Raw genomic sequence first — 27,625 nt, 5'->3', positions numbered from 1 at the left:
CAGTCCAAAATCTTTGTGATACAGTGAAAGCAGTAATAAGAGGAAAATTTGTAGAAACACAGGCCTATCTCAAGAAAATAAACAATTTAACCTTATACATAAAGGAACTGGGGAGACACAACAACAGCAACAAAAGCCCAAAGTTAGTAGAAGGAAAGAAATAACACACATTAGAGCAGAAATAAATGAAAGAGACTATAAAAACAATAAAGAAGATCAATGAAACCAAGAGCTCATTCTTCACAAAGAAACAAAATTAATAAACCTTTAGCCAGACTCGTTGAGAAAAAAAGGACTCAAAATCAGAAATAGAAGTTACCGACACCACAGAAATACAAAGGACTAGGAGTCTATTACAAAAAATTATATGCAGGGATCTGCCTTCAGCTCAGGTCATGATCCCAGGGTTCTGGGATCGAGCCCCGCATCAGGCTCCCTGCTCAGGAGGGAATCTGCTTCTCCCTCTGTCCCTCCCCGTTTGTGTGCTCTGTCTTGTGCTCGCTCTCCCTCTCTCAAATAAATTAAAAAAAAAAAAATTACATGCCAACAACTTTGACAACTTAGAAGAAATGAATAAATCATTAGAAACATACAACCTTCCAAGACAGAATCAGGAGGAAACAGAAAATCCAAACAGACCAATTAATTGCTAGTAACAAAACTGAACCAATTATCAAAACAGTCCCAACAAACAAGTCTAGAACTTTTGAAGCCAAATGGCTTCACATGTGAATTCTACCTAACACTTAAAGAATAGTTCATACCTATTCCTCTCAAACTATTCCAAGAAACAGAAGAAGAAGGAAAATTTCCAAATACATTCCATGATGCCAGTATTACCCAAACTCCAAAACAAGACAAAGACACTACAAAAAAAGAAAACTGCAGGCCAATGTCTCTGATGAACACAGATGCAAAAATCCTCAACAAAACATGAGCAAACCAAATTCACCAATACATTGAAAACAATCATTCACCATGATCAAGTGGGATTTATTCCAGGGTTGCAAAGATGGTTCAATATCTAAAATCAATCAAAGTGATACACCACATTAACAAAATGAAGGACAAAAGTCCTAAAATCACCTCAATAGATTCAGAAAATGAATCTGACAAAAACCAATATCCATTCATGATAAAAACTCAACAAAGTGGGTTTAGAGGGAACATACCTCACATAATAAAGGCCATATATCACAAACGCACAGCTAACATCATACTCAATGGTGAAAAACTGAGAGCTTTTCCTCTAAGACTGAACACGGCAAGAATATCCACTCTTGCCACTTTTATTCAATACAACACGGGAAGTCCCAGCAGTAGCAATAAGACAAGAAATAAAAGTCATCCAAATTGGTAAGCAAGAGGTAAAATCATCACTGTTAGTGTTATGACAGGATAATACATATAGAAACCCCTAAAAACTCTACCAAAAAATGAGTAGAATGCATTTATTCAGTAAAGTTGGAGGATACAAAATTAATATACAAAAATCTCTTGCATTTCTATACACTAATAATGATAGTGATAGATAATAATAATTAAGTAGGAGAAAGGCAAGTTAAGAAAACCATCCCATTTTACAGTTGTGCCAGAAAGAATAAAATACCTAGAAACAAATTTAATCCAAAAGGTGAAAAACCTGTACTCTGAAAACTCTAAGACACTGATAAATGGAAGATGACACAAATGGAGAGATATACCACACTTGTGGATTGAAAGAATACTGTTAAAGATGTCCATTCTACCCAAAGCAATTTACAGATTCAATGCAATCCCTATCAAAATACCAACAGCAATTTTCACAGAACTATAACAAATAATCCTAAAATTTGTATAGAATCAGAAAAGACCCCAAATAGTGAAAGCATTCTTGAGAAAAAGAACAAAGCTGGAGTTATCACAATCCCAGATTTCAAGCTATAGTACAAAACTATGGTAATGAAAACAAGAGTGGAACTGGCACAAAAATAGACACAGTTCAATGGAACAGAACAGAGAGCCCAGAAATAAACCAATGCTTATAGGGTCACTCTATTACAAAAGTGAAAGGAATATACAATGGGGAAAAGACAGTCTCTTCAATAAATGGTTCTGGGAAACATGGACAGCTACATGTAAAAGAATAAAACCAAACCACTTTCTAACACCATACACAAAACAAACTCAAAATGCATTAAAGACCTAAATATAAGACCTGAAACCATAAAACTCCCAGAAGAGAACACAGGCAGTAATTTCTCTGACATTGGCTGTAACAACACTGTTATGTCTCCCTAAGGCAAGGTAAACAAAAATAAACTATTAGGACTACACCAAAATAAAAACCTTTTGTAAAGTTAGGGAAACCATCAACAAAACAAAAACACAACCTACTGAATGAGAGAAGATATTTGCAAAGGATATATCCAATAAAGAGTTAATGTCAAACATATACAAAGAACAAACACAACGCAACATGCCAAAACACAAATTATAAATAAAACAATGGGCACAGAACCTAAATAGACATTTTTCCAAAGAAGACAAAGAAATGATGGCCAACAGACACATGAAAAGATGCTCAACATCACTAATCATCAGGGAAACAAAACCACAGTGAAATACCACCTTATGACAGAGTCAGAGTGGCTATTATCAAAAAGACAATAAAAAACAAGTGCTGCTGAGGATGTGTAGAAAAGGAACCCTGTAAATTGGTACAACCAATCAATGTGGAAAACAGTATACAGATTCCTCAAAAAACTAAAAATAGAAATACCATTATGATCCAGTAATCCCACTACTGGGTATTTACCTAAAGCAAGCGAAAACACTAATTCAAACAGAGAGATGCACACCTATGTTTATTGCATCATTATTTACAATAGCCAAGATATGAAAGCAACCTAAGTGATCACTGATAGTTAAATGGATAAAGATGCGGTGTGTACACATACATACACACACAGACACAGACACACACACCCCGGAGTATTAGTCATAAAAATGAATGAGATCTTGTCATTTACAACATGGACAGACCCAGAGGATATTATGCTAAGTGAAATAAGCCTGACAGAGAAAGACAAATACTATATGATTTCACCAATATGTGGAATCTAAAAAGAAAAAACAAAATAAAGCAAAAACAAGCAAACAAGTAGAAACAGACCCATAAACAGAACAAAGTGGTTATGAGAGACAGGGCGGGGGGGGGGGATGGATGAACCATGGAGGGGAGTAGGACATGTAGAATTCCAGTTATAGAATGTATAAATCACAAAAATAAAAGGTACAGCATACTGTTAACAGCACTGGACAGCAACAGATGATAGCTACATTTGTGAACACAGCATAATGTGTATAGTTCAATCACTATGTTGTACACCTGAAACTAATGTAACATTGTGTCAACTGTACAGCATTATAAAAAAGAAATCAATGAAGTATAATCTTTTCAACAAAAGGTTTTGAACCGGATTTTCATGTGGAAAAAAGTGAAACTTGATCTTTATACTATGCACAAAAATTAACAAAAAATACCACATATCTAAATGTTAAATAAAATTATGAAAATGGTTAAAGACTACTTATAGAGAACATAAGAAACACAAATTATAAAAAAAAATTTCTCAGGGCACCTGAGTGGCTCAGTCGTTAAGCGTCTGCCTTCGGCTCAGGTCATGATCCCAGGGTCCTGGGATCAAGCCCCACATCTTCCCCCTCTCCCTCTCCCACTCCCCCTGCTTGTGTCCCCTCTCTCGCTGTGTCTCTGTCAAATAAATAAAATCTTTAAAAAAGAAAAAGGGGGTAGGCTTACTGTAAAAGAACATGAGTGAGCATTCTGGGAATATGGAGATGGTTTATATTCTGATGGTGGTGGTTATATGTGTATATAAATTTGTCAAAATACACTTAACTGTCTACGGCCACCCTGAGCGCACCCGTTCTCGTCTGATCTCAGAAAATACACTTAACTTAGCATAAATACATATTGTTATATGAAAGTTATACTAGGATATGTGTTTAATCACAAAAATTTAAGAAGCATGTTTTCATATTAATTCTTCAGGGGAGCTTACCTTATTGAGTGCAACAATGAAGGGACATTTTTTAGATTTCAGAAGGTTAATAGATTCAATTGTCTGGGGCTCCAAACCATGCATAATATCAACGACTAAAATGGCAATATCACAAAGAGAGCTTCCTCTGTTTCTCAGATTACTGTTGAAAAGAGGGAAAAGATGCATAAATAGAAATCTTGAAATTACTCTTTTAAAGAAACAAATGTTTCTTTGTAAAACCTAAACGAAAAAAACAAAATGAAGCACATGCATTAAAAATTTAAGTGCCATTAGCCCTTAACTTGCCAAATGCTTATCTGACATAGTGAACTGATATCAGCTGGAATAAGTTAGTTCCAGAAGTTACTCCAGTATTTCTGCAAATTGTATTGGCCAAGTTTTTTGCACTAAGAAATACAGCTAAGAGGCAACAGGATAAATTCCATGTATAATGGGTTTCACAGGAGACAGACCAAGTATGTATTAGGGTTTGGTCTTTCAAAGTAGGAAAGATCTCCATAAAAAACAGGTATACTTGGGGCGCCTGGGTGGCTCAGTCATTAAGCGTCTGCTTTCGGCTCAGGTCATGATCCCAGGGTCCTAGGATCAAGCCCTGCATTGGGCTCCCTGCTTCTCCCTCTCCCACTCCCCCTGCTTGTGTTCCCTCTCTTGCTGTCTCTGTCAAATAAAATCTTTAAAAAAAAAACAAAAACAAAAAACAAAAAAGCAAGTATCCAAATAAATTACTACTTACTCAGTAGGCACAGATGATGACTGGTAGCTACAGGGACTACAGATCTTAAAATACTACCTCAATGTTGCCTAATCAGACTTTCCCACTCACTGAACTTTTAGATTTAATGGTTTCTAGTAGTTTGTTTGATGCCAAATAACGCAAGTTGCTCTTACCTGAAAGACTCATGCCCAGGAGTATCAATAATGAGCATTCCTGGAATTCGTACGTTCTCTCTATCAAACTAGAAAAGGTGGGGAAAAGTAGAGAGCTTAAGAAAGTCAAAACAATGAAAGCTGCTTTATAAAAACAATTATTCAGCCAAGAAAACTTAAAAACATCACCACTTTCTTTTCTAAATAAATGGTTTTACGACAGTCAGTGAATCAACCAGCAAAGCACAATAGTCAATATTTTCATTAATCAAAAGGAGTTTGCAGGGGAATGAAATGAGAAAATATTCTCTTTGTTAAGGTCATAAAACACGGTGTACTCTAATTCTGAGCAGATTATCAATAAGTAACAAATGACAACAGTCGTCCGAGAGTGATTATCTATAAAAAGGTAACATGCAAGAAGAGGTTCTGACAACTTGAAAAATGTATCTGGTCCAACTTTAAAGCAATTCTAAACTTTGAGGACATGTAGAATTGAAAAAATATCCTAAAGTGTGTTTTAAAGAAAATTTACTACACCAACCTAAAATATTAAAGAAAGACTGCTTTATTTAAATAACATCATAAACACTTGACTTTCTGGACAAAAGTTCTTTAATGAATGGAAAAAAATTACAACATGCCTGATACGGACATTCTCTTTTACCCTAAAGAGTGGACTGACCAACAAATCTCTCACATACACGATTTTTTTTACTTGCTTATCTATACTTTCTGTTAATCTTCAAGTGATTTTTCAAAATCTTATCTCCTGATCTAGGTCAAAATGATTCAAATGTAAAACATCTCATATTTGCATTCTGACCATCTTAAATCAACATTCACTGAGCACCATAATTATTTCCACTTCAGTGTCTGGAATACAAGCAATTATAATTGTCATATAAAAGTTATCCTGAAAACTTTAATACAGACCTAATAAAAATCATGCTCTTTAACTGTGTTGTAAAGTAACATCAGATTTCAAGTTCTGGCAACTAGAATTAGCTGTTATAAATCCCCAATGACTAATACATAGAAATATCAGATAAATTACAACCAAGATAAATTTTAAATTATGAATTTGAAAAACTGTAATTTAAGAAAACTGTCCTAAAATAAAGATTTTAAATTACATACTGAAATAGAACTGAAAAATTTCCACATAACTGGAAAACTGACCCAGAACAATCAACCCCAAAATGCAAAAAGGCCACATTACTTATAAAAGGATGAAAACCAGCTTATGATAAAACCTGAAAGGCAATATTTTATGTGAGAAGAAACGCAAGTAAGCTTTAAGATATTTAAGGAAAGAAAATGTCAATCAAGGATTTTATATGTAGCCAACTAACTTTCCAGGGCGAAGGCCACAAAGTAGGTATGCAATATTCAAAAACTCAAAGAGTATTACTCCCCTTACTCCTTCCTTAGGAATCTACCAGAAAACAAGCTTCATAAAACACCATCTCAACCAAACCACCCCCCTCCAACCACCACCACCAACTGGAGACAAACTCATAGACCCTTTCGATATACAAAACTAAGACCAAAGAAAGAATAAAGGGAGATACTAGCATATAATAATTTGTGCTCTGTGTGTCAGTTATCAGTTTTGTTACTCCTTAGTTCAAAATTTACCTTTTTTACCTGCTCTGTGATAATGGAACTAGGGAATTTTTACAAGGCTCAGTTCCAAGACTGGAGCACCGTATGTATAAGATGAGCCTAAAACATCCTGCTACATCAGACTCAAGGATGCAACCAAAGACTACTAAAACTGAATCAAAAAGACTCAGGAGTCAATCACTGGATGAAAATGAGACTATATCACCACAAGAATAAATGAATTCAAACACGGTAAATATGTTAATTCATGAGTTTATAGTAAAACAAAACCAAACCACTCTTTATTAACATGGATAAAGAGCTTGGAATAACAACATTTTGCAACCTCTAACACATTAAAAGGTAGAGATTACTTTAAAAATTCCTTGTGAGTAGAAGAGTGTTTCGATTGGAAAGGGACCTAACAGAGGTCTTCTTGAGGTAAGGGCCAAGGTTCTATCTCCTAACACAGGTGACACAAAAGTATTTGCTTTATAATGATTCATTAAGCTTTACCTTAATCTCATGTGATTTTATTTATTTTGAATAAACTGAATATCTCCAACGCAGAAAATATTAGGGAGATAAAGAAAATACAATCACAATGTGATTGAAGGAAAAGAGGGTGGGGGAGGAAACAGTTTTTCAACATGGAAATCTACAGGAAAAGTGTTAAAACATGCAGGGGAACAATATACTCTAACTTCAAAATAGCATTTGCCTTTGGGAGCAAGAGGAAAGGAAATGAAAAATGAGGGCTCCTATAACATCTAATGTTTTCCTTAAAAAAAAAAACTCAAGTAAAATTGAACAAAATGGCACAAGTGTTAATTATGAATAGTGAGCATATGGATCTTTATACTATTCTTTTTTTCTGTATCTGAAATAATTTATACCTTAATTTCTATTAGAGATTAAAACACACCAAATACAGCGTACTTACATTTTTAATCATCTTAGTCTGTTCGTTAATAGCTTCCAGGGGAACATTGGTGGCCCCAATTTGTTGCGTAATGCCACCTGCTTCACCATCTTGTACATGTGTGTGACGAAGCTGGGATGAGACAGCAGATTCAGATTTGTATTTTGAAATATAAAAAGAAGAAACAGCAGTAAGAAAGTAGCAACCTATTTAATGTAACAGAACTGCCTATCTGTGCTTTGGTTTCTATTAGCTTTTTATAAGGTATCATTCACTTACTTAAAAAGTTATATGCTAACAATATTTTCTTACTTTATCTAGAATTTTTGTCTTCCCTGTGTCCACATGTCCAAGTACGCAAATAACAGGAGCTCTTAGCTTTTCTGTATTTACATTTTTACTATGTTCAAGTCGCCGTTTCTAGGAATAAATAAAAAAATAAATCACAAAATTATTTCAAACCCTATCATTACTGTCCTTTAAATTATGTTGCCTTGGCAAGAGAATGCCACAACCATCATCCAAGTTTTTTGTTAGTTTAACTATACGTAATTGCATTTTACAACATAACCTTTACAATCTAATTCCCATTACAGTACCTTTGAACAAAGAGAAACCTGTTAAATTTCAGGACAACAATGTTAAATATGAGTAAAAATAGTGTGACGTTTTGGCTTCAACTTTCTGAGCACTTTTGTACATTGCTTATTTAAAAGAATATAAGAAAGTGATCTTGTATTCCATTCAGTACACATACAATACATCCTCTAGCTTATGTGAGGGTTTTTATAAAAGGAGATATACTCTTGTATTCAAACAATTTCATTAGAACTTCAAAACTATAAATTTTGTTTTTTAAGATTTTATTTAATTATTTGAGAGAGAGAGAAAGAGTGCCCGCGAGTGCACAAGCAGAGGGAAATGGCAGGCAGAGCAGGCAGAGGGAGAAGCAGGCTCCCCACTGAGCAGGGAGCCTGATGAGGGACTTGATCCCCGGACCCTGGGATCATGATCTGAGCTGAAGGCAGGCACTTAACCAACTGAGCCACCCAGGCGTCCCAAAACTATAAAGTATTTTAAAGCAATATATTTTTAAACTTTATCCAGTGTACAAACACTATAAAACCTTTCAATTGAGAGACGGTTTATTTAATCCCCGGCCTGAGATGTCCAATGACATTTCCTACCTTAAGATACCACTCATTAGGCATGACAAGCATGTCCTTGCATCACAATGCATTTCTCTTGTAGCATTTATCTAGATACTTCAGCTTTCTAAGAACCAAACAAAAACACACATGCCAGCAGCAATTTGAAATGCCAACTTTTCAAGTACAGTAAAGCTGGCATTCAAATGAGATAAGACTTTCATCAAAATTCTGAAGTTATTTCCAAAACATCTTCCATCTAAAAACCATTTTTGTAAAATTTCTTTACTTTCATTTCTACCACTAGACACTGGGTCTTTCTACAGAAAATGGAATGAAAAAACATTTTGGAAGGTCAAAAGTCAGATGTGAATATTTACTAACAAGGAGTAGTACACAAGAGCTTTATATTCTATGACTCAAATGCAAACATCACGACCTTAGCTAGGATTTGATTATGGTTGAAAATGGCCTTTTTCTCTCACACTTGGTGTAGCATTAAAATTTTCTGGAGGGCAATGCAGTATAGACTTTAACTCAGAAATTCTACCTGTAAGTATCTGTCCTGAAGCAATGACATAAGCATACAGAAATGCATGTGTACAGCAGTGTTCGTTCACTGCAGTACTGTAACAGCAAAAATTAGTAACCACAATCTGTAGCTGGGGATTTCTTAATGAATATTTCCTCAATCCCAGGGCTGAAAACTATCTGGTTGCATAGAATCGCTTAGATACCCCTATCCACAATGGAGATTCTTACTGAGGAAGTCTGGTATGGATTTTAGAAAATTATACGTAGCAAGGTTTTGGAACCATGAAATTTGTTATGGACTTAATTTTATCTCTCCCAAATTCATACACTGAATCCCTAACTCCCAATGTGACTGTATTTGGAGATAGGGCCTTTGAGGAGGTAATTAAAGTTAAATGGGTAGGGCCCTAATCCAATAGGACAGATGTCCTTACAAGAGGAGAAATAAGAAAAATCTCTCTCTGGGCATGCATGGAGTAAAGGCCATATGAAGACTCAGTGAGAAGGCAGCCATCTGCCACCAAGAAGAGAGCTCTCACCAGGAAACAACCCTGCTGACGCTTTCATCTTGAACTTTTAGCCTCAATAGCTATCAGAAAATAAATCTCTATTGTTTAAGGCACTCAGTCTGAGGAGATCAAAAAGATAGAAAACCTTTCACTAGTTTGACCAAAGGGGGGGGGGGGGAAGGAGCCACAGATCACCAAAATTAGAATCAAAAGAGACACCACTACTAACCTTACAGAAATGTAAAGGATTATAAAAGGATACCATAACTCTGAGAAACAAACTGAGGATTTTCGAGGGGAGGAGGAGGGGGATGGGTTAGCCCGGTGATGGGTATTAAAGAGGGCACGTATTGCATGGAGCACTGGGTGTTATATGCAAACAATGAATTGTGGAACACTACATCAAAAACTAATGATGTACTGTATGGTGACTAACATAAAATAATAAAAAAAAATAATAAAAAAAAAGATACCATAAACTTTATGCTCACAACTTAGATGAAACACAATAGGTTAGAAAGACAAAAATTACTGAGAATGACTCAAGATGAAAAAGAAAATGACAAAGAGATAACAATATAACAAGTAAAGAAACTGTATTAGAAATTTATAAGTATTCGAAAGACAAAAGCTTTGTTAGTTAATTTTGCCAAACACTTAAAACCGGAAAAACAATCTTTCACAACCTCTTGCAGAAAAAAAGAGGAGGAAGGAACACTTCGTGACTAAACCTAGGAAGCTAATTTTAAACTGACACCAAAGCCAGACAAACAAAACAAAGTTACTGATCAATATCCTCATGGGTATAGATCACAAAAACCTCAACAAAATATTACAAACCAAATCTAGTAACATATAAAGAGGATTATACCAGGATCAACTGGGATTTATTCTAGGAATGCAAGGTTGGGCTTAACATCTGAATACCAATACATCATACATTAATACAAAAAAGAAAAAAGAATCTCAATACACCTAGAAAAGGCACCCATTTCCATTCATGATATGAACTTTCAACAAACTGAAACTGATAAAAGGCACTACCATTAACACCACAGTAAACAGTGAAAATCTGAATGCTTTCCCCACAAAGATTGAAAACAAGGCAAGTACGTCTGCTCTTACCACTTCTATTCAATAATGTACTGTTCTAGCCAGGGAAATCAGGCAAAAAAAAAAGAAATACGCAGCAATGAGATTGGAAAGTAAGAATTAAAACTGTCTTTGATAGAGGACATAACAGTGATTATAAGAAATTCTAAGGAATCCATAAAAAATTATTAGAAAAATATTTCAATATAGTTAAAGGATATGAGATCTATAAAACTCAATTGTATTTCTTTATACTAGAAATGAAAAAATTTTTTAAATTTGTGAACCCATTTTCAATAGCATCAAAAACAATAAAATACCTAGTAAGAAATTTAACAAAAGAATTACAAATCTTAAACTGAAAACTACGAGACACTACTGGAAGAAACTGTAGAAGATCCAAATGAATGGAGAATCAGCCTATTTCATAGATTGGAAGATTCAATATTATTAAAATAAATGATAATTCTCCCTAAAGTTGATCTACAGATTCAACACAATCTCCATCTAAATCTGAGCAAGTTTTTTGCAAAAATTGACAAGGTGACCATAAAATTTATATGGAAAAGCAAGTAACCTAGAATAGCCAAAACAAACTTGAAAAAGAGTAACAACATTGTAGAACTTATATTTGCCTACCTCAAAACCTATTATAAAGCTATACTAATGAAAACAGTGTGGTACTGGCATAAGAACAGATAATACAGATGATGAAACAGAACAGAAAGTCTGAGATCAGATCAGAGATAGAGCTAAAGATACAGGAAACTAAAGGTAGAAATTTAGAAAAAAAATTAGGACAAAATATTCATGACCTTGGGTCAGACAATGATTTCTTTAATACAACACTAGAAGCATGCTCTTTATAAAAGCAAGTTTTGATAAAATGGATGTTAACAAAATTAAAAATTTATTCACTTCAAAAAAACTTTAAAAAATGAAAAGAACTCTTACAACTCAATAAAAGGACAAATTACAAAATTTTAAAATGGACGAAAATTTGAATAGATGTTTCACCAATGAAGATACAAGAATGGCCAAGAAGCACATTGAGAAATGCTCAACATCACAGAAATGCAAATGAAAATCACAGTAAGATATACTATTTCATATCCACTAGAATGACTATAATTGAAAAGACAGATGTTGACAAGTATTAGTGAAGATGCAGAGAAACTACTAAAACCCTCAACTGGTGGGAATCTATAATTGTGCAGCCACTCTGGAAAAAAGTTTAGCACTTTCTGAAAAAGTTAAACAAAAATTTACCATATGATCCAGCAATCTCACTCTTAGGAATATATAAAAAAAAAAAAACGAAAACACATTTCCATACAAAGGATTATATGCAAATGTATATAGTAGTACCATTTACAATAGCCAAAAACTGGAAACAACTCAAATATCCTCTAATTAGTGATGAGATAATAAAATATGGTATACTTATACAACACTATTTGGCAATAAAAATGAACAAAATTCTGATACAGCTATAACCAGAGTAAGTGAAATAAGATAGACATAAAAGATCACATATTATATGACTGAAATTTATAGGAGTCCCCTCCTTATCCAGGAGGTGATACATTCCAAGACCCTCAGTGGATGCCTGAAAATGCAGACAGTATAAAACGCTACATATACTATACTTTCTCCTATACATATCTAAAATAAATTTAGGGGTGCCTGGGTGGCTCAGTCGGTTAAGCATCCAACTCTTGATTTCAGTTCAGATCATGATCTCAGGGTTGTGAGATCAAGCCCTGCACAGGACTCTGTGCTGGGCATGGAACCTGCTTAAGATTCTCTCTCTCCCTCTCCCTCTGCCTCACCCTCCTAAAAAAAAAAAAAAAAAAAAGTTAAATTGATAAATTAGGCACAGTGAGAGATTAACAATAACTAGTAATAAAAAAGAATAATGATAAGAATATACTGCAGAAAAGTTATGTGAGGGGCGCCTGGGTGGCTCAGTCGTTAAGCGCCTGCCTTTGACTCAGGTCATGATCCCAGGGTCCTGGGATCGTGCCCCACTTTGGGCTCCCTGCTCAGCAGGAAGCCTGCTTCTCCCTCTCCCACTCCCCCTGCTTGTGTTCCCTCTCTATGTCTCTCTCTGTCAAATAAATAAATAAAATCTTTAAAAAAAAAAAAGCTAAGTGAATGTGATCTCAAAGTATCTTATTGTACTGTACTCACCATTCTTCTTGTGATGATGTGAGATTATAAAATGCCTATGTAATGAGATGAAGTTAGTGAATAATATAGTGTTAGGCTACAACTGACCTTCTGACAATACAAGAGAAGGAGGATCATCAGCTTCCAGGCTGCAGTTGACCATAGGTAGCTGAAACCATGGAAAGCAGAACTGTGGATGGGTGGACTGGGAGAGTGGGGGTGGGAACTGTTGTATATGTGGGGCTAGGAACAGGGAATGACTACAAATTGGTACAAGAAATCTTTTTGAGGTGATGAAAATATTTTAAAGTTGAGTTGTGATAACAGATGCACAACTCTACAAACTTACAAAATATCACTGAATTGTACACTTAGAACGCATCAATTCATTAGTACCTAAATCATATCCCAACAAAGCTGCTTAAAAATTTGGTGGGTGAAGAGGTCCAGAGCATACTGTTATGTGGAAAAAAAGAAAATATTGGAAAGCACGGGTGGGCTCAGTCAGTTAAGCGTCTGCCTTCAGCTCAGGTCATGATCCCAAGGTCCTGGGATCGAGTCCCCCAATGGGCTCCTTGCTCAGCGGGGAGCCTCCTTCTCCCTCTGCCTGCCGCTCCCCCTGCTTGTGCTCTCCCTTCTCTAATAAATAAGTAAATAAAATCCTTAAAATATATATATATCTACAAAATTTATTATCTAACTTAGTTTTAATTAAACATTTTAAAAAACTTGAAGCTCATGTACAGAACTATAACACAAGTCTGGGAAGTGAGATAATGGGGAAACTTCTTTCTGCATTATATCCATTGTTTTTATTTTTTTTAATAAATATTTGTATTTATTTATTTGACAGAGAGAGATAGTGAGAGCAGGAACACAAGCAGGGGGAGTGGGGGAGGGAGAAGCAGGTTTCCTGCTGGGCAGGGAGCCCGATGCGGGGCTTGATCCCAGGACCCTGGGATCATGACCTGAGCCAAAGGCAGATACTCGAAGACTGAGCCACCCAGGTGCCCCAATACCCCTTGTTTTTAAATCTTCAAACACATCACACATGGGTAGAGAGTAAGGGAGTTGGCTTGATTAGGTGCTGTGGGAAGCAGCAGTTACAACAGGGAAGAAGGGAGGGGAGTGCCACTGGTATCTAGTGGGTGGAGGGTAGAGATGCTGCTTAACATCCTAAATGAAGAGGACTGTCCCACAACATAATTATATGGCCCAAAGATATCAATAGTGGCATGGGTGAGAAATCCCAACTTACAACAATAGATTTTCTTAGACCTTTAGAAATTCAGAAAATGTATCCCTTTAATAGACTTTACAGAAGGATTAGGCAAACATTGATATTTAAAAATATATAGGTTATAAAAAACTGAAAATTAGAATTATAAATGAAAATATTTTTTAAAAAAGGAAAGCTAAAATCGTTTATAGCTTTGAAATACTTTTAACATCCTTAAGCAAACCAGTTTTTAGTATATTATTTATACTAAGCTGACATAATTAAAGAAAACTCTCAAGTCTATTGAATTAAGTAGGAAAAATATAGTAAGCATGCTAGGTATGTACATTTTGCTAAATAGAAAGATGCCTCGGGGGCGCCTGGGTGGCTCAGTCGTTAAGCATCTGCCTTTGGCTCAGGTCATGATCCCAGGGTTGTGGGACCAAGCCCCACGTTGGGCTCCCTGCTCAGCGGGGAGCCTGCTTCTCCCTCTCCCACTCCACCCCTGCTTGTGTTCCCTCTCTCGCTCTCTCTCTCTCTGTCAAAAAATAAATGAAATAAAATCTTAAAAGATGCCTCATTAACCCACCAGATTTCAATAACTAGACTCATCAGATGCCTCACAGTGACTAACCTAAAATACACAAGGCAAACACCAGTTTAACCCTTTATGACTCAGAGTATCTCTGCATACCCTTAAACAATCATTTAAAGAGCACATCAAAATTTGGAGAAAACAAACAAACAAAAACAATAAAGCAGTATACCATTCTGACTTAGGTGAGGGAGTAAGGTGCTTAGGTTAGATCAATGTCAAAGACCCAATGTCCAACCCAAGGTCATGAATATTTTGTCCTGTTTTTCCCCCCCCCTAAATTTATACCTTTAGTTTCTTTTATCTTTAGCTCTATCTCTGATCTGTTTTAAGATAACTTTTATATATGATTTGGGGTCAGAGACTAAACTCATTTTTTATTAATTTAAGTAGCATCATTGGTTGAAAAAGCTATTCTTTTCCCACTGAATTGCTTTGGCATCTTTGAAAAATCAACAGGTCAGAAATATAAGAATTTCTGGACTTTCAGTTCTGTTTCATCATCTGTATTAGCTGTTCTTATGCCAGTACCACACTGTCTTTAGCTCAGAGAATTGTTCTAATGATCCCAGATGAGAAGTTGGGAGGAAAGGAGTACAGAGAAAGGGGAAAATAAATACCTCAATCCTCCGTTTGGCTTTGTCATAAGCCCTTTCTTCTTTAGTTCGATCATCATCAGAGTCGTATTCAGATTCTGAACTCATTTCTTTACTTGGTTTTTTATCTAACATTTTCCCTGCATCCTTCTCGTCGGACACCTTTTCATCTTCTTCATCACCTTCACTGCCTTCACTCTCTCCTTCCTCTTCCTCTTCCTCTTCACTCTCATCTTCTTCACTCTCCTCTTCCTCCTCCTCCTCTTCCTCCTCAGGATTTTCTTTTACTTCTATATGCACCGTGTTTTCTTCTTTCAGGAAAAAGAGATTTGAAAGTTAAAAATGGAGATTTCCATCAACATTATAGAGACCTTAAAGGGAAAAATACTACTAAGGGTGCACGAAGTATGGCAGTAATATTATAAAACATCATGAATGCTAAACTGTTTTCATGCATCATAAATGTAAAGCATTGGTCACATATTTGCTACAATGAAGACTGCCATTTAACAGTAAAAACTTAATATGTTACTGAACCAGGCTATAAGACAGAACAAGAACCAAGGGAGGGGAACACAACACTTAAAATTTCTTTCAGTTGGGGTCATTTGCCAATTCTGCACTTGATCTCAGCCAAAAGGCTGAGAAGCAATGGCCATTTGGAGGAGGCAGCTTAAAGGTGAAGCAGTGCTTAGGGGTCCAGGCACTGGGTCTATTAAAGACTCAAGGGGACAAGGTGGAAAGACATTGGGTAATATTCTTATTGTGGAATGAAATCCCAAAGAACTGAACACTAGCAGTTAGAATGAATAGGTAATAAACAGGACCCCCCATTATTGGCCAATCACCTCCAGATTCTATCAATTCTAAATCTAGAATAAGATGATTCAATATTGCTAGTTCATTCAGACTCCTGGTGGATGTACACATAAATTCTCTCTGGAGAAAGAAAAACACCATCCCTGATGTCAAATTATTCCTACAGTTTTACAAGTATAATATCCAGCACAATATATAAAAATAACAAGCCACGTGGAAAAATTATGTACATGATGGAAGCCAGCAAGCCCCAAAATGAGGGATGCCTGGGGGCTCAGTTGGTTGAACATCCAACACTTGGTTTGGCTCAGGTCATGATCTCAGGGTCATGAGATTGAGCCCTGAGTTGGACTCTGTACTCAGGGGGAGTCTGCCTGAGATGCTCTCTCTGCCCCTCCCCCCTTACACTCCCTAAAATAAATAGTCTATTAAAAAATTTGAAAAATGACTATGTTTCTAACATCTAGGGAGCAAAAGATTAAAAAGTTTAGAAAGTAGAAACCTATAAAAAAATAGTTAAATGGAGTATCTAAAACTAGAAAATACTGGAAACAAAACTAAGAACCGAAAAGATTGGTTTAACAGGGGAGTAGAAACAGCTGAAAACTAGTGAACCAGAAGACAGATAAAAAACACTCTAGAATGAACCATGGAGACTCAATTAGGTGGAAAGCATGAAAAGAAATGAAACACTGATATAGTAAGAAGACATATCATAGACATAACTAGAATCCCTGAGGAGAATAACGGCTCATAACACTGCAAAATCGATAAAAACATAAAACCATGCATTGATAAAACTCTATAGGCAGAATTAATAAAGAAAATTGACCCTGGCCACATCATACTAAAACTGCTGAAAACCAAAGGCACATGAAAACTTTAGGTTGATATCTGACTTCTCAACAGAAACAATGAAAGCTAACACAACGGAATAATATCTTCAAAATGTTAAATAGAATTTCAGCAAAGAAGAGGAGGAACAAGATGGTGGAGGAGTAGGGACCTATTCGTCTGGTCCCAGGAATTCAGCTAGATAGGGATCAAACCATTCTGAACACCTACGAACTCAACAGGAGATCGAAGAAAAGAATAGCAACAACTCTCTGAACAGAAAAGCGACCACTTTCTGGAAGGTAGGACGTGCGGAGAAGTGAATCCAAGGTGATATAAGGGAAGACAGACGGCAGGGGAGGGGGCCTCCGTCAGCCACTACTGGCAACTGATAGAGCCGCGGAGCACTAAATTGGAACTTTTAGAAGTCGGCTCCGCTGAGGGATGTCGCTCCAGTGGTTAAGCGGGGGGTGGAACCCTTGCTGGGACAGTGTGGTCTCAGGGCCCTCAGGGTCACAGGAAGACCGGGGGTGCCTGAGTGTGGCAGAGTTCCCAGGTATCGGAGCGGGCAAGCCAGCTACAGAGATGGAGCCGAGGAGCGGGCTCTCAGCTTGGGGTTGCCATAAACCGTGATCCGCGGCACAGTTGGGCCACTGCTCCTCCAGCAGGGACCCAACAAGCGGCAGATCTGGGGAGACTCCCCTTCCTCCCCCGGGAGGAGCGGTGCGGGAGCACACCGCAGGGATCTGCTGGGTTTGGAGACTCCACACGGGGTCCTGCCAGAGAAAGAAACACTTGGTCACAGGCCAGGTGAGCACGGAGTGGAGCCGGAGACCGGGGAGACGGGAGTGACTGACTGCTTTTCTCTGGGGGCACACTGAGGAGTGGGGCCCGAGCTCTTGGGTCCTCCAGGGCGGAGACTGGAAGTCCACCATTTTCAGTCTCATCCTCCAAAGCTGTACAGAAAGCTTGCAGGGAACAAAAGCTCCAGAGAGCAAACCTGAGCAGATTACTTAGCCCGGCCCCTGGCAAGGGCAGGGCAGTTCTGCCTCCAGCAAAGACATTTGAGAACCACTGCAACAGGACCCCCCCGCAGAAGATCAGCAAGAACAGCCAGCGAAGACCAAGTTCACTCACCGATCAATGAGAACAGCAGAACTCCAGCACGAGGGGAATACAGCACACAGAACTGATGGCTTTTTTTCCCATGATACATTAGTCTTTCAAAGTTAATTTTTAAATTTTTTTTCCTCTACTTTTTAATTTCTTTTTCCCTTTTTCAACCAACATCTTATCAATCCCTTTTTTTTAAAAACCTTTTTAAGAGTCATAACCTATCACTTCATTATAGTTAACCTTATTTTTTGTGTATATATATATATATATATATATATATATAAGTTGTTCTCTCTTTAAAATTTTGGGATACAGTATGTTTCTTCTAAGAGACCAAAATATACCCTAAATCTCTAGTGTATGGCTTTGTTCTAGTCTCCTGACTGATCACATTCTCTCCCTTTTTTTTTTATTTAATTTCTCTTCTTTCTTTTTTTTTCTTTTAAAGATTTTATTTATTTGGGAGAGAGTGAGAGAGAGCATGAGAGGACAGAGGGTCAGAGGGAAAAGCAGACGCCCCGCTGAGCTGGGAGCCCGATATGGGACTCCGGGATCATGACCTGAGCCGAAGGCAGTTGCTTAACCAACTGAGCCACCCTGGCGCCCTCTCTTCTTTCTTTTCTCAACTAACTTATCTTATCAAATCCTTTTATAAAATCTTTTATAATTTTCATCTTTACACTCATATTCCATCCCTTCATCGTATTTACCCTTATTTTTGTACATACATAAGATTTTCTTTCCTTAAAATTTTGGGAGGTATTTTCTTCTAACAGACCAAAATATGCCCAAAATCTAGTGTGTGGCACTGATCTATTCACCACCCTGATCATATTTCATCACTTTTTTTTTCTTTTTCTTTCCCTTTCTTTTCCCTAAATCTTGTGATTGGTTTAGTGTATATTTTTCTGGGATCATTGTTACCCTGTTAGCATTTTGTTCTCTCATTCATCTGTTCTCCTCTGGACAAAATGACAAGACAGAAAAACTCACCTCAAAAGAACAAGAGGCAGTCCTGGCTGCCAGGGACCTAATCAATACAGACATTAGTAGGATGTCGGAACTAGAGTTCAGAATGACGATTATAAAGATACTGCTAGGCTTGAGAAAAGCATGGAAGATACTAGAGAAACCCTTTCTGGAGAAATAAAAGAACTAAAATCTAACCAAGTCTAAATCAAAAAGGCTCTTAATGAGGTGCAATAAAAAATGGAGGCTCTAACTGCTAGGATAAATGAGGCAGAAGAGGGAATTAGTGACATAAAAGACAAAATGATGGAGAATAAAGAAGCTGAGAAAAAGAGATAAACAACTACTGGATCACGAGGGCAGAATTCAGGAGATAAGAGATACCATAAGATGAAACAATATTAGAATAATTGGGATCCCAGAAGAAGAAGAGAGAGAGTGGGGCGGAAGGTATACTGGAGCAAATTATAGCAGAGACCTTCCCTAATTTGGGGAAGGAAACAGGCATCAAAATCCAGGAGGCACAGAGAACCCCCCTCAAAATCAATAAAAATAGGTCAATACCCTGACATCTAATAGTAAAACTTACGAGTCTCAGAGACAAAGAGAAAATTCTGAAAGCAGCTCGGGAGAAGAGATCTGGAACCTACAATGGGAGAAACATTAGATCGGCAACAGACCTATCCACAGAGACCTGGCAGGCCAGAAAGGACTGGCAGGATATATTCAGAACACTAAATGAGAAAAATATGCAGCCAAGAATACTATATCCAGCTAGGCTGTCATTGAAAATAGAAGGAGAAATAAAAAGCTTCCAGGACAAACAAAAACTAAAATAATATGATTTCACCAAACCAGTCCTACAAGAAATATTGAAAGGGGTCCTCTAAGCAAAGACAGAGCCTAAAAGTAACAGAGACCAGATATGAACAGAGACAATATACAGTAACAGTCATCTTACAGGCAATACAATGTCACTAAATTCATATCTTTCAATAGTTATCCTGAATTTAAATGGATTAAATGCCCCAATCAAAAGAAACAGGGTATCACAATTGGATAAAAAGAAAAAAACAAGAACCATCAAATGCTGTCTGCAAGAGACTCATTTTAGACCCAAAGACACCTCCAGATTGAAAGTGAGGGGGTGGAAAACCATTTACCATGCTAATGGACACCAAAAGAAAGCTGGGGTGGCAATCCTTCTATCAGACAAATTAGATTTTAAACCAAAGACTGTAATAAGAGATGAGGAAGGACACTATATCCTACTTAAAGGGTCTATCCAACAAGAAGATCTAACAATTGTAAATATCTATGCCCCTAACATGGGAGCAGCCAATTACATAACCCAATTAAGAAAAAAAGCAAAGAAACACATCGACAACAATACAATAATAGTAGGGGACTTTAACACGCCCCTCACTGAAATGGACAGATCATCTAAGCAAAAGATCAAGAAGGAAATAAAGGCTTTAAATGACACACTGGACCAGATGGATTTCACAGATATATTCAGAACATTCCATCCCAAAGCAACAGAATACACATTCTTCTCTAGTGCCCATGGAACATTCTCCAGAATAGATCACATCCTGGGTCACAAATCAGGTCTCAACCGGTACAGAAAGATTGGGATCATTCCCTGCCTATTTTCAGACCACAATGCTTTGAAACTAGAACTCAATCACAAGCAGAAAGTAGGAAAGAACTCAAATACATGGAGGCTAAAGAGCATCCTACTAAAGAATGAATGGGTCAACCAGGAAATTAAAGAAGAATTTAAAAAAATTCACAGAAACAAATGAAAATGAAAACACAACTGTTCAAAATCTTTGGGATGCAGCAAAGGCGGTCCTAAGAGGAAACTATATAGCAATACAAGCCTTTCTCAAGAAACAAGAAAGGTCTCAAGTACACAACCTAACGCTTCACCTAAAGGAGCTGGAGAAAGAACAGCAAATAAAGCCAAAACCCAGTAGGCAAAGAGAAATAATGAAGAGCAGAGCAGAAACCAATGAAATAGAAACCAAAAGAACAGTAGAACAGATCAACGAAACTAGGAGCTGGTTCTTTGAAAGAATTAACAAGATTGATAAACCCTTGGCCAGACTTACCAAAAAGAAAAGAGAAAGGACCCAAATAAATAAAATCATGAATGGAGGAGAGATCACAACCAACACCAAAGAAATACAATTATAAGAACATATTATGAGCAACTATATGTCAGCAAATTAGATAATATGGAAGAAATGGATGCATTCCTAGAGACAATAAAATACCAAAATTGAAGCAGGAAGAAATAGAAAACCTGAACAGCCCCATAACCAGTAATGAAATTGAAGCAGTCATCAAAAATCTCCCAACAAACAAGAGCCCAGGGCCAGATGGCTTCCCAGGGGAATTCTACCAAACATTTAAAGAAGAATTAATACCTATTCTTCTGAAACTGTTCCAAAAAATAGAAATGGAAGGAAAACTTCCAAACTCATTTCATGAGGCCAGCATTACTTTGAGCCCAAAATCAGACAAAGACCCCAACAAAAAGGAGAATTACAGACCAATATCCCTGATGAACATGGATGCAAAAATTACCACCAAAACATTAGCCAATAGGGTCCAACAGTACATTAAAAGGATTATTCACCACGACCAAGTGGGATTTATTCCTGGGCTGCAACGTTGGTTCAACACCCGCAAACCAATCAGTGTGATACAATACATTAATAAAAGAAAGAACAAGAACCATATGATCCTCTCAATAGATGCAGAAAAATCATTTGACAAAGTACAGCATCCTCTCTTGATTAAAACTCTTCACAGTGTAGGGATAGAGGGTACATACCGCAATATCATAAAAGCCATCTATGAAAAACCCACAGCGAATATCATTCTCAATGGGGAAAAACTGAGAGCTTTTCCCCTAAGGTCAGGAACACGGCAGGGATGTCCACTATCACCACCGCTATTCAACACAGTATTAGAAGTCCTAGCCACAGCAATCAGACAACAAAAAGAAATAAAAGGCATCCAAATCGGCAAAGAAGAAGTCAAACTCTCACTCTTTGCAGATGATATGATAGTTTATGTGGACAACCCAAAAGACTCCACCCCAAAACTGCTAGAACTCATACAGGAATTCAGTAAAGTGGCAGGATATAAAATCAATGCACAGAAATCAGTGGCATTCCTATACACCAACAACAAGACAGAAGAAAGAGAAATTAAGGAGTCGATCCCATTTACAATTGCACCCAAAACCATAAGATACCTAGGAATAAATCTAACCAAAGAGGCCAAGAATCTGTACTCAGAAAACGATAAAATACTCATGAAAGAAACTGAGGAAGACACAAAGAAATGGAAAAACATTCCATGCTCACGGATTGGAAGAACAAATATTGTGAAAATGTCAATGCTACCTAGAGGAATCTACACATTTAATGCAATCCCTATCAAAATACCATCAACTTTATTCAAAGAAATGGAACAAATAATCCTAAAATTTGTATGGAACCAGAAAAGACCCCGAATAGCCAGAGGAATGTTGAAAAAGAAAAGCAAAGCTGGTGGCATCACAATTCCTGACTTCAAGCTCTACTACAAAGCTGTAATCATCAAGACAGTGTGGTACTGGCACAAAAACAGACACACAGATCAATGGAACAGAATAGAGAGCCCAGAAATGGAACCTCAACTCTATGGTCAACTCATCTTCGACAAAGCAGAAAAGAATGTCCAATGGAAAAAAGACAGTCCCTTCAACAAATGGTGTTGGGAAAACTGGACAGCCACATGCAGAAGAATGAAACTGGACCATTTCCTTACACCACACACAAAAACAGACTCAAAATGGTTGAAAGACCTAAATGTGAGACAGGAGTCCATCAAAATCCTAAAGGAGAACACAGGCAGCAACCTCTTCTACCTCGGCCACAGCAACTTCTTCCTAGAAACATCGCCAAAGGCAAGGGAAGCAAGGGCAAAATGAACTATTGGGACTTCATCAAGATAAAAAGCTTTTGCACAGCAAAGGAAACAGTCAATAAAACCAAAAGCCAACCAACAGAATGGGAGAAGGTATTTGCAAATGACATATCAGATAAAGGGCCAGTATCCAAAATCTATAAAGAACTTCTCAAACTCAACACCCAAAGAATGAAGAATCCAATCAAGAAATGGGCAGAAGACATGAACAGACATTTGTGCAAAGAAGACATCCAAATGGCCAACAGACACATGAAAAAGTGCTCAACATCACTCGGCATTAGGGAAATCCAAATCAAAACCTCAATGAGATACCACCTCACACCAGTCAGAATGGCTAAAATTAACAAGTCAGGAAATGACAGATGCTGGCGAGGATGCGGAGAAAGGGGAACCCTCCTACACTGTTGATGGGAATGCAAGCTGGTGCAGCCACTCTGGAAAACAGTATGGAGGTAATCAAAAAGTTGAAAATAGAGCTACCCTATGACCCAGTAATTGTACTACTGGGTATTTACCCAAAGATACAACTGTAAGGATCCAAATGGGTATGTGCACCCCAGTGTTTATAGCAGCAATGTCTACAATAGCCAAACTGTGGAAATAGCCAAGATGTCCATCGACAGATGAATGGATAAAGAAGATGTGGTATATATACACAATGGAATATTATGCAGCCATCAAAAGGAATGAAATCTTGCCATTTGCAACGACGTTGATGGAACCGGAGGGTATTATGCTGAGCGAAATAAGTCAATCAGAGAAAGACATGTGTCATATGACCTCACTGATATAGGAATTCTTAATCTCAGGAAACAAACTGAGGGTTGCTGGAGTGGTGGGAGGTGGGAGGGATGGGGTGGCTGGGTGACAGACACTGGGGAGGGTATGTGCTATGGTGAGTGCTGTGAATTGTGTAAGACTGATGAATCACAGTCCTGTTCCTCTGAAACAAATAATATGTAAGTTAAAAAAAAAAAAAAGATAGCAAGAAGGGAAAAATGAAGGGGGGGAATCAGAGGGGAGACGAACCATGAGAGACTATGGACTCTGAGAAACAAACTGGGGGTTCTAGAGGGTTGGGGGATGGGTTAGCCTGGTGATGGGTATTAAAGAGGGCACGTACTGCATGGAGCACTTGGTGTTATATGCAAGCAATGAATCATGGAACACTACCTCAAAAACTAATGATCTAATGTATGGTGATTAACATAATAAAAATAAAGAAAAGCAAAAATGGAATGCCTCACTAACAGGTTCATACTAAAGGAAATTCTAAAAGGTATTCTTCAGGCAAGAAGAAATGATCTCAAATGGAAGATCAGAGATCCAAAAAGAAATGAAATACAACAAAGAGCTGACAATACGAGTAAACTTAAGCCAAAACTTAAAAAAGAGAATTAAAATAAATGGGAATAACAAACTGAGGAGTGGATAAATTTGCTCATGTATTCTACAGTCTTTTCATTGTCTGGAACGAGGGTAATATTAGACAGTAATAGTTTAAAGATCCATGTTAAAAGTCTCTAGAGTAATGACTAAAAATAAGTGGGAAAGTATATAACTTCCAAGCTCATGGAAGGATGAACATACAGAATTAAAAAAAAAAGGCGGGGGGGGGAGGTGCCTGGGTGGCTCAGCCAGTTACGGCTCAGGACATGATCCCAGGGTCCTGGGATTGAGCCCCTCATTGGGCTCCCTGCTCAATGGGAAGTCTGCTTCTCCCTCTCCCTCTGCTGTTCCTCCTGCTTGTGCTTTCTCTCGCTCTCTCTCCTGCTCTCTGTCAAATAAATAAATAAATAAAATTTTAAACAAAACAACAATCCCAAGCATGGTTAGAAAGGACAAAAAAAGAAACAGAACCAGTAAGGACTAAATAAGATAAATACTCTTCACTAATTACATAAAGGGTTAAATGTAATGGGCTAAGTGGTCTAGGTAAAATAAAGACTGACAAACTGGATTTAAAAATCTCAACTATGTGCTAATCAAGGAGACAGATAAAGAATAGAAAAAGATCATGTAAATCAAAGCTATGTCACTGTATCAACATCAGATAAAGTATGTTTTAAGGCAAAAAGCATTGTTAGAAATAATTAAAACAAAAAAACCACAAAAACAGAAATAAAAAATATAAATAAGATGCAATAGAATAGTAAATCAATGAGTCAAATTCATCAAAAAAATATGAGAGTGTATTTACCTAAAATTTATCAAACAAAACTAACAGAGCACAGGGAGAAATAGACAATCTACAATCATGGCAGATTTTATCTCACTACTCCCAGTAACAGAGAGAAAAGGCAGTCCAAAAAAAAATCTCAGATTAAAAAAGACCTGAACAAAATGATGAGCAAATCTGTCCAAATACAGTTTACCCTTGAACAACATGGGGATTAGGAATGTCAATGCCCCCATGCAGTTGGAAATCAATGTATAACTTTTGACTCTTCAAAAATTTAACTAACAGCCTACTATTGACCATAAGCTTTGGTAATAACATAAACAGCTGACTGACACATAGTTTGTATGTGTATTACATACTGTATTCTTATAATAAACTAAACCAGATAAATAAAAATGTTACGAAGAAAATCTTAAGGAAAATATATTACAGCATTGTATCAAAAAAAATCTGCATACTGTAAGTAGACTCCTGCAGTTTAAACCCATGTTGTTCAAGGGTTAACTCTACAGAGAACAAGGCACACAACTACTGTAGAATATAAATTCCTTCCAATCATATATTAAACACAATAATCAACCATGTGCTGGGTTGTAAATTAAGTCTCCACAATTTCAAAAGATAGAACCATGTATATTCTCTGATCTCAATGAAGTAACAAGAAAATAATTAGAAAATCCCTCTTCTGTAAATTAAGAACGACATTTCTATCAATCAGGTAAAATTAAAACGGAAGTTAAAAATAATATCAGAACTTATGAAATTTGGGTAAAGAAATGCTTAACAAAAAATTTAGTTTTAATAACATGTATTAGATGTTGGCGAGGATGTGGAGAAAAAGGAATCCTCTTGTGCTGCTACTGGGAATGCAAACTGGTGCAGCCACTGTGGAAAACAGTATGGAGTATCCTCAAAAACTTAAAAATAGAACTACCTTATGATCCAGTAATCACACTACCAGGTATTTACCCAAAAAATACAAAAACACTAATTCAAAGGATTACATGCACCCCTATGTCTATGGCAACATTGTTTATAATAACCAAAATATAGAAGCAGCTCAAGTGCCCACAGACAGATGAACAGATAGAGAAGATGTGGTGTATATATACAATGGAATATTATTCAGCCATGAAAAAGAATGAAATCTTGTCACTTGCAGTGACATGAATGGAGCTAGAGAGTATAATGCTAAGTGAAATGTGTCAGTCAGAGAAAGACAAATATATGATTTCACTCATATGCAATTTAAGAACAAAACAAATGAGCAAAGAGCAAAAAAAGAGAGAGACGAACTAAGAAACAGCCTCTTTAACTACAGAGAACAAACTGATGGTTACCAGAGGAGAAGAGAGGTTTGTGGCGGGGGGGGCCGGAGGGGGGGGCATGGGTTAAATAGGTGATGGGAATTAAGGAGTGTACTTGTCCTGATAAGCACCATGTTATATATGGAATTGCTGAATCACTATCATACACCTGAAAGTAATATAACAATGCATGTTAACTAACTAGAATTAAAATTAAAACTAAAAAAAAAAAAAAAAGTATTAGGGAAAAAAAACCCTGAAAAACCAAAAAACCAAATATCCATCTCAAGTTAGGAAAAACCCCAGAAAACTAAAACCAAAGAAAGTAGATTTTAGTAATAGAGGACAGAAAGTAATAACAAAGAAAAATTACTTATTCATATTGATTAGGTACTATTCACTTGTATCACCTTTGTATTGTATTTCAAGTTAAAGTGCTTTTTTTGTAGACTAGCTTTAATAGCCTAACCCCATTTAAAACATCACTCTGAAAAAATGTATTTTAAATCCTAGGAGCCCTTGAAAAACCATTTATTCATAAAATGAGGCTCCACATAATCAGGAACCATGGCAATGGAGAGATCTCAAACTGGTTTTTATTCCCAGAAATGTGCATATGGCTTTCATAATCAGAAGACTGACTATTCCTTTAAATACACACACCTCTAATAACCATTAGATTTATCAATGCGTACTTATGAGCTATTCACCTTTTTCTCTCTCTTCATCACTGGCCATAGCTTCCCAATCATCCAACCCAGCATCTTCAGTTTCTTCTTCCTCTTCTGTAAATAAATGTTTTTGTTAAAGACATAGAAATCATCTAGAAATAGGAGCTTGCTTTTAGAAAAAAGTAGAAAATTATGCTGACACTAAAAATATTTTAATTATGCAAAAACATACAATTTCGTCATCTTTGGAACTATTTTCTCAGTATAGCTACATGTTATAATTTAGTATTACCAAATGCTGCATAATTTCCTAGCATTTTGAATACACCAAATTAAACCAGATTTCATATTTGACATAATTAAAGTTTTAGAAACTCAGACACTGAAATGTTCTGTTAGATTCTGAAA

General features: G+C 36.8%; 1 protein-coding gene across 3 annotated transcripts in view; it reads right to left on the bottom strand.

Moving 5' to 3' along the window:
- Positions 1-27,625, bottom strand: part of EIF5B (eukaryotic translation initiation factor 5B) — a 95,901-nt gene that overhangs the window by 18,146 nt on the left and 50,130 nt on the right. For 2 of the 3 annotated variants that reach the window (XM_032419893.1, XM_032419896.1), the window contains exons 9-14: positions 27,257-27,331; positions 15,354-15,640; positions 7,777-7,884; positions 7,486-7,596; positions 4,956-5,023; positions 4,065-4,206 (exon numbers count right to left, since the gene is read on the bottom strand). In XM_032419893.1, coding sequence (XP_032275784.1) covers positions 4,065-4,206; positions 4,956-5,023; positions 7,486-7,596; positions 7,777-7,884; positions 15,354-15,640; positions 27,257-27,331 — 791 coding nt within the window. The remainder of the gene's footprint in view (positions 1-4,064; positions 4,207-4,955; positions 5,024-7,485; positions 7,597-7,776; positions 7,885-15,353; positions 15,641-27,256; positions 27,332-27,625) is intronic. The other variant, XM_032419895.1, reaches the window with a different exon arrangement.

Source organism: Phoca vitulina, unplaced genomic scaffold (genome assembly GCF_004348235.1).
Source record: "Phoca vitulina isolate PV1807 unplaced genomic scaffold, GSC_HSeal_1.0 scaffold22, whole genome shotgun sequence".
In the NCBI taxonomy this organism is placed as follows: domain Eukaryota; kingdom Metazoa; phylum Chordata; class Mammalia; order Carnivora; family Phocidae; genus Phoca; species Phoca vitulina.
This window is presented reverse-complemented; position numbering and strand designations above follow the sequence as displayed.